The sequence below is a fragment of the Hemibagrus wyckioides genome, linkage group LG28, assembly GCF_019097595.1.
Source record: "Hemibagrus wyckioides isolate EC202008001 linkage group LG28, SWU_Hwy_1.0, whole genome shotgun sequence".
Taxonomy (NCBI): Eukaryota; Metazoa; Chordata; class Actinopteri; order Siluriformes; family Bagridae; genus Hemibagrus; species Hemibagrus wyckioides.
In genome coordinates this window covers 20,484,524-20,492,023 of record NC_080737.1, presented here as the reverse complement: position 1 = coordinate 20,492,023, position 7,500 = coordinate 20,484,524, and the positions used below count along the sequence as shown (strand labels likewise).

The 7,500-nt window shown below is 53.5% G+C and overlaps 1 protein-coding gene across 3 annotated transcripts in view; it reads left to right on the top strand.

Moving 5' to 3' along the window:
* The window catches only part of mpdu1a (mannose-P-dolichol utilization defect 1a), an 11,288-nt gene extending 4,073 nt beyond the window's left edge, over window positions 1–7,215 (top strand). The window contains exons 4-7 of one of the 3 annotated variants that reach the window (XM_058383579.1): window positions 6,416–6,501; window positions 6,591–6,709; window positions 6,794–6,847; window positions 6,987–7,215. In XM_058383579.1, the coding sequence (XP_058239562.1) occupies window positions 6,416–6,501; window positions 6,591–6,709; window positions 6,794–6,847; window positions 6,987–7,097 (370 nt within the window). In that variant the 3' untranslated portion in view covers window positions 7,098–7,215. Of the gene's footprint in view, window positions 1–6,415; window positions 6,502–6,590; window positions 6,710–6,793; window positions 6,905–6,986 lie in introns of all 3 variants that reach the window. The other 2 variants (XM_058383580.1, XM_058383578.1) reach the window with 2 other exon arrangements.
* Window positions 7,216–7,500: the final 285 nt, after the last annotated feature.

The following is a 7,500-nucleotide window of genomic DNA, read 5'->3' as shown; positions in this document are numbered from 1 at the left end:
GGTGAAGGTGAGTGGTGGTGGTGAGTGGTGAAGGGTGGTAGGTGAGTGGTGAGTGCGGTGGGTGAAGGTGAGCGGGTGGTGGTGAGTGAGGTGAGTGGTGGTGAAGGAGGTGGTGAAGGTGAGTGAAGGTGTGGCGGTGGTGGTGGTGAGTGAGGATGGGTGGTGGTGAGTGGTGAGGCGAAGGCGGGTGGTGGTGGGTGAGGGTAGTGGTGGTGGTGAAGTAGGTGGGCGAGGGTGGGTAGATGGGACAGTGGTGAAGGTGGTGAGTGAAGTAGATGAGCCAGATGGAGTAGATGAAGAAGTGTGAGTGTAGATGAATGAAGATGGGTGGAGTGAAGTGAGTAGATGAAGATAGATGAGATGAATGAGTGGATGAGGTGAAGGTGGTGGTGGTAGATGATGAAGATGGTGGATGAGCCAGGTGAAGGGTGAAGTGAGATGAGGTGAGGTGAGTGAAGATGGTGAAGATGAAGGTGGTGAGGTGGTGAATGGGTGGATGAGTGAAGGTGAGTGGGTGAGTGAAGGAGTGAGATGGGTGGATGAGTGAAGAGGGTGGGTGGTGGGTGGTGGTGAGGTGGTGGTGAGGGTGGTGGTGGTGGGGTGGTGGTGAGTGGGTGAGGTGAGGTGGTGGTGAGGGGTGGTGAAGGTGAGTGGTGAGGTGGTGAGTGAGGTGGGTGGTGGTGGTGAGTGGTGGTGGTAGGTGGTGGGTGAGTGGTGGTGGTGGTGAGGTGGTGGGTGAAGGCGGGTGGTGAAGGTGGTGAGCCAGGTGGTGAGTGGTGGTGAAAGTGGTGAGTGGTGGTGGTGAGGTGGGTGGTGAGGGTGTGGTGAGGTGGTGGTAGAGGTGGTGAGTAGGATGGGTGAAGGTGAGTGGTAGAGTGATGAAGATAAGTGAATGGTAGATGAGAAGAATGAAGATGAGTGAATTATGAAGATGAAGGTAGATAGATGAAGATGAGTGATGGTGAGATAGATGGTGAATGGATGAAGATGAAGATGATAAGTGAAGATGATGAAGAAGATGGTGGTGAGTAGATGAAGATGAAGATGAAGAAGGTGAAGGTGGATGAGTGTAGATGAAGAAGATGGATGAAGATGGGTGAAGATGGTAGTGAAGAGTGAGGTGGGTGGTGAGGTGAGAAGGTGGTGGTGGTGGTGGGGTGGTGGGTGAAGTGGTGGTGAAGGTGGGTGGTGAGTGGTGGTGGTGGTGGTGGTGAGGTGAAGGTGGTGGTGGTGAGGTGCCAGGTGGTGGTGGTGGTGAGTGGTGGTGGTGGTGGTGAGGTGAGTGGTGGTGGGTGGTGAGTGGTGGTGGTGGTGAGGTGAGTGAAGGCCAGGTGGTGGTGGTGGGTGAGGTGAGTGGTGAGTGGTGAGGTGGTGAGTGAGCTGAGGTGAGTGAAGGTGGTGAGTGAGGCGGAGCCAGTGAAGATGAGTGGTGAGTGATGATGAAGATGAAGTGAGTAAGATGAAAGGTGATGAGATGAGTAGATGAAGAGTGTCGTCGATGGTAGATGAAGATGAAGATGAGTGGGTGAAGATGAGTAGATGAAGATGGTGGTGAAGGTGAGATGGATGGATGAGTGAGATGAAGAAGTGGTGGTGAAGGGGTGAGTGGGGTGAAGTGGTGGTGAGTAGATGGATATGGTGGGTGAAGGTGGGTGAAGGAGTGGTGAAGGTGGTGGTGGTGGGTGAGGTGATGGTGGTGAAGGTGGGTGAAGGTGGTGAGTGAAGGGGTGAAGGGTGGTGGTGAAGGGTGGTGGTGGGGTGGTGAAGAGGTGAAGGGTGGTGGTGAAGGTGGGTAGTGGTGAAGTGGTGGGTGAAGGGTGAGTGGTGAAGGTGGTGGTGAAGTGGTGGTGAAGGTGAGGTGGTGGTGGGTGGGTGGTGAGTGGTGGTGAAGGTGAGGTGGCGAGTGGTGGTGAAGGTGAGGGGTGGTGGGTGAGCAGGTGGTGAGATAGGAAGGTGAGTGGGCGAGTGAGTGAAGAAGAAGTGAAGGTGATAAAGGAGTGAGTGAGTAGATGGATGAAGGTAGATGGTGAAGGTAGTGAGTGATGAAGGTAGTGAGATGGAAGAGTAGATGAAGTGGTGAAGTGAGTGGTGAAGAAGGTGGTGGGTGAAGAGATAGATGAGTGGATGAAGGTGATGGTAGATGAAGGTGATGGATGAAGATGGATGAGTGAAAGATGAGTGGGTGAAGAGTGGAGTAGTGGTGGAAGGTAGATGGTCAGGTGGTCAGGTGAAGGTGAAGGAGGTGGTGAGTGGGTGGTGGTGGGTGAAGGTGAGTGAGATGGGTGAGGTGAGTGGTCAGTGAAGAGAAGGTGGTGGTGAGGTGGTGAAGAAGGTGGGTGGTGGTGGTGAAGGTGGTGTGGTGAGTGGTGGTGGGTGAAGGTGAGAAGGTGGTGAAGGAGGTGGTGGGTGGTGTGAAGGGTGGTGAGGTGAGTGAAGATGAAGGTGAGTGAAGGTGGTGGTGGGTGGTGAGTAGTGGTGGTGAAGGTGAGCGGGTGGTGAGTGGTGAAGGTGAGTGAGGTGAGTGAGGCGAGGTGAGTGAAGGGTGAGTGAGAAGTGAATGGAGTGAAGAAGATGGTGAAGATGGATGAAGGTGAGTGAAGGTGGTGAAGGTGGTGGAGTGAGTGAAGATGAGTAGTGAAGGATGAGTGAAGGTGAGATGGGTGGAGTGAAGATGGAGTGAAGGTGGTGAAGATGAGGGTGGTGGGTGAAGGTGAGATGGATGAAGGGAGATGAAGGATGAGGTGGTGAGTGGTGGGTGAAGGTGAGTGAAGGTGGTGAGTGGTGGAGTGAGGTGAGATGGGTGAGATGAGTGGTGAAGGTGGATGGGTGGGTGAGGTGAAGGTGGTGGTGGGTGGTGAAGGGTGGGTGAAGAGGTGGTGAGTGAGTGGTGAAAGGTGAGGTGGTGAGTGGGGTGGTGAGATGGTGAAGGTGGTGGTGAAGGTGAAGGTGGCCCAGGTGGTGGGTGGGTGGTGGTGGTGAGGTGGTGGTGGTGAAGGTGGTGGTGGTGAGGTGGGTGGTGGTGGTGGTGAGGTGGTGGTGAAGGTGGTGAGTGAGGTAGGTGAGTGAGTGGTGGTGAAGGGTGGTGAAGGGGGTGGGTGAGTGAAGGTGGGTGAGTGGTGAGGTGGGTGAGTGAAGAAGTGGTGAAGGTGGTAGTGAGTGAGTGAGGGGTGGTGGTGAGATGAAGATGAAGGTGAAGATAGATGAGTGAAGAAGTGAAGATAGGTGAAGTAGAGTGAAGCGGGATGAAGAAGATGAGTAGGTGAAGTGAAGATGGTAGATGAAATGAAGATGAGTAGATGAAGTGAAGAAGGTGAGTGAGTAGTGGGTGAGGTGGAGTGAAGGTAGATGGGTGAAGTGGGTGGAGTGAAGGTGAGTAGTGGTGGTGGGTGGGATGAGGGTGTGGTGAGGATGGTGGGGGGATGGTGAGGATGAAGGTGAAGGTGGTGAGAAGATGGGTGAGTGAGGTGGATGAAGTGGTGGTGGTGAGGTGGGTGGTGGTGGTGGTGAGGTGGTGGGTGGTGGGTGAAGGTGGTGAGGTGGTGGTGGTGGTGGATGAGAAGGTGAGGTGGATGAGTGGTGAAGGTGGGTGAAGGTGGTGGTGAGCGGTGAGTGAGGCGGTGGTGGTGAAGGTGGTGGGTGAGGTGGTGGTGGTGGTGAAGGTAGATGAAGGCTGAGTGAAGGTGGGTGAGAGGTGAGTGAGGATGAAAGGTGAGTGGTGAGGTGAGTGAGGGCCAGGAGGTGAAGAGATGAGTGGTGAAGATGGTAGATGAAGAAGGTGGTGAGTGAAGGTGAAGGATGAGTGAAGGTGATGAGTGAAGGTGGATGAGATGAGGAAGTGGGTGAAGATGGGTGGTGAAGGTGATGGTGAAGGTGGAGTGAGGTGAGTAGATGAAGGTGAATGAAGTGGTGGTGAAGATGAGTGGTGGTGGTGAGTGGTGGTGGTGGTGGGTGGGTGAGATGAAGGTGGTGGTGGGTGGTGGGTGGGTGAGTGAGTGGGTGAAGGTGAAGGGTGAAGGTCAGGTGAAGGTGGTGAGTGAGTGGGTGGTGTAGGTGAGAGGTGGTGGTGAGGTGGTGGGTGGTGAAGGTGGGTGGTGGGTGGTGAGTGGTGAGGTGAAGGTGGTGGTGGTGGTGAAGGTGGTGAAGGTGGTGAGTGGTGGTGAGGTGGTGGTGAGGTGGTGGTGAGGTGGTGGTGGTGAAGGAGGTGAGTGAAGGTGGGTGGTGGTGGGTGAGCCAGGCGAGGTGGTGGTGAAGGAGTGGTGGGTGGTGGTGGTGGCAGTGGTGAGTGAGGAGTGGTGAGTGAGTGGTGGTGAAGAAGGTGAGTGGGTGAAGATGAATAAATGAAGATGAAGTGAAGTGAAGATGAATGAGTGATAGAGTGAGGTGTCAGATGAGAAGATAGATGAATGGGGATGAGAAGATGAGTGAAGATGAGTGAAGATGGTAGATGGTCGAAGATGAAGGTGAGTGGTGGATGAGTGGTGGTGAAGGTAGTGAAGGGATGGTGAGTGAGTGAAGGTGGGTAGGTGAGTAGTGGTGAGGTAGTGGTGAAGAAGGTGAAGGTGGTAGTGAAGGTGAAGTGGTGGTGGTGGTGAGTGGTGGGTGGTGGTGAGGGGTGGGTGAAGGTGGTGAGTGGGTGAAGAGAGGGTGGGTGAGTGAGGTGGTGGTGAGAGGTGGTGGTGAGATGGTGGTGGTGGTGGTGGGTGAGGTGAGGTGGTGGTGGTGAGTGAGGTGAGTGGTGGTGGTGGTGGTGGTGAAGGGTGGTGTGGTGGTGAGGTAGGTGGTGAGGCGAGGTGGTGGTGGTGAGGTGGTGAGTGAGTGAGGTGGGCCAGGTGGTGGTGAGGAAGAGAAGGCGGTGGTGAAGGTGAGTGAGCAGGTGGGTAGATGGGGCCGAGTGGTGAAGATAGATAGGTGAAGATGAAAGTAGATGAAGAAGAGATGAAGTAGATGGTGGTGAGTGAAGAGTGAAGGTGATGAAGATGAAAGTAGATGAAGGATGAGATGGATGGTGGAGTGAAGGTGGTGAAGGTGAGTGAAGAGGTAGATGAAGGTGAATGGTCAGGTGGATGGTGAGTGAAGGGTGGTGAAGGTGGTGAGTGGATAGATGAAGGTGGTGGGTGAAGGTGAGGTGAGTGAAGATGGTGGGTGAGTGGGGTGGTGGTGGATGAAGGTGAAGGGTGGTGAGATGGTGGGTGAGGTGGTGGTGGTGAAGGTGAGTGGTGGGTGGGTGAAGGTGGTGGTGGATGAGTGGTGGGTGGTGAAGGTAGTGGTGAAGGTGGGTGAGTGGTGGGTGAAGTGGTGGTGGTGGTAGGTGGTGGTGGGTGGGTGGTGGTGAGGTGAGTGGTGGTAGTGAGTGAGTGAAGGTGGTGAGTAGTGAGTGGTAGTGAAGGTAGTGAGTGAGTGAAGGTGAGGCCGAAGAAGGTGAGTGGGTAGTGGGTGAGTAGGAGGCTGGGTGAGTAGGCGAGAAGAAAGTGCGATGGTGAGTGGTAGGCTGGTAGGGATGTGAATGAAGGTAGAGTGAAGGTGGATAGATGGATGAGATGAGATGAAGGTGAGAAGATAGATGAGTGAAGATGAAGTAGATGGTGGATGGTAGTGGAGTGATGAGGAGTGAAGGTGAGTGGTGGTGATGAAGGTGAGGTGAATTGGTGGTGGTGGTCAGAGGTGGGTGAAGGGTGAAGGTGGTGAAGATGAGTGGATGAGACAGATGAAGGTGAAGGTAGGTGAAGTGGTGGAGTAGGTGGAGTGAAGATGGATGAGGTGGGTGGTGGGTGAGAGGTGGGGTATAGATGGTGGGTGAGATGAGTGAGTGGTGGGTGGTGAGTGAAGGTGGTGAGGTCAGAAGAGTGAGTGGAGTGTGGTGAAGGTAGATGGTGAGGTGGTGGGTGGAGTGAGTGAAGGTGGTGGTGAAGGTGGTCAGTGAAGGTGAGTGAGGTGGGTGAGGGTAAGGTGGTGAGTGAGGTGGTGAAGTGGTGGCGAGGTGGTGAGGTGAGTGGTGAAGGTGGGTGGTGAGGTGGGTGAAGGTGGTGTGAGAAGGTGGTGAGGCGGGTGAAGGCCAGGTGATGGTGAGCGGGTGAAGTGGGGCCAGTAGGTGGTGAAGGTAGAGTGAAGGATGAGCGAAACACAGGCTGACACTCACTCACTCTCACTCACTCACTCACTCACACACTCACTCACTCACTCACTCACTCACACTCACTCACTCACTCACACTCACTCACTCACACACACACACACTCACTCACTCACTCACACACACACACTCACTCACTCACACTCACTCACTCACTCACTCACACACACACACTCACTCACACACTCACTCACACACACTCACTCTCACTCACTCACACACACACACCTTTGTTTAAATGTGCTTTAGATTATAAAAGTAAATTAAAACTCTGTGTGTGTCCAGGGCCTATGGAGACAGTGTGTTTGTATTGGTCCAGTTTGTGTTACTGGTTTTCCTTATCCAGTATTACAGAGGGAAGACCGTTACAGGTATTATTATTATTATTGTTGTTGTTGTTTGTTTCATTAAGGTTTTCTGATCTCATGTGGTGTTTGTGTGTGTGTGTGTGTTACCACAGGCTGTGTTCTCCTCAGTGTGTATTCCGGTGTGATGTACCTGTTGACCTCAGCTGTGACCCCTGAAGTTGTTGTCATGGCAATGCAGGAGTGGAGTGTTGTGTTCGTCATCAGCGGTCAGGTCAGTGTCACTGTTTCTCCTTGTGTCCAGTGACTGGTTAGTGTGTACTTATTCAGGTGTGTGTGTGTGTGTGTGTGTGTGTAGTTGATCCAGGCAGGCTGTAATCTGACCAGTGGTTCCACAGGGCAGCTTTCTGGGGCAAGTGTGTTTCTGGTGTTTCTGGCATCTCTGGGACGCACCTTCCGATCCACACAGGTCACACACACACAAACCCGAATGAGTTAGAGGTTTATTACTGATTTAAGGTAAAGAATGCTCTCTCTCTCTCTCTCTGCAGGGGTTTCTCTCTCTCCTCTCCTCCTGCTGCTCGCTGCTCCTCTTCATTCAGACTCTGATTTACAGAAAAACAACCACCAGAGAGACAACAAGGAGAAAGAAAGAGGAGTAAAGAGAGAGAGGGGTGTGTGTGTGAGAGAGAGATGGTGGTGAGAGAGAGAGAGAGAGAGAGAGAGAGAGAGAGAGAGAGAGAGGTGTGTGTGTGAGAGAGAGATGGTGGTGAGAGAGAGAAGGGTGTGTGTGTGTGTGAGAGAGAGAGAGTGTGTGTGTATGTATGTGAGAGAGAGAGAGAGTGGGGGTGAGAGAGAGAGAGAGGGGGGTGAGAGAGAGAGGGGTGTGTGTGTGAGAGAGAGAGAGTTATGTATGTGAGAGAGAGATGGGGGTGAGAGAGAGAGAGGGGGGGGTGAGAGAGAGAGGGGTGTGTGTGTGAGAGAGAGATGGTGGTGAGAGAGAGAGGTGTGTGTGTGAGAGAGAGATGGTGGTGAGAGAGAGAGGTGTGTGTGTGTGTGTGAGAG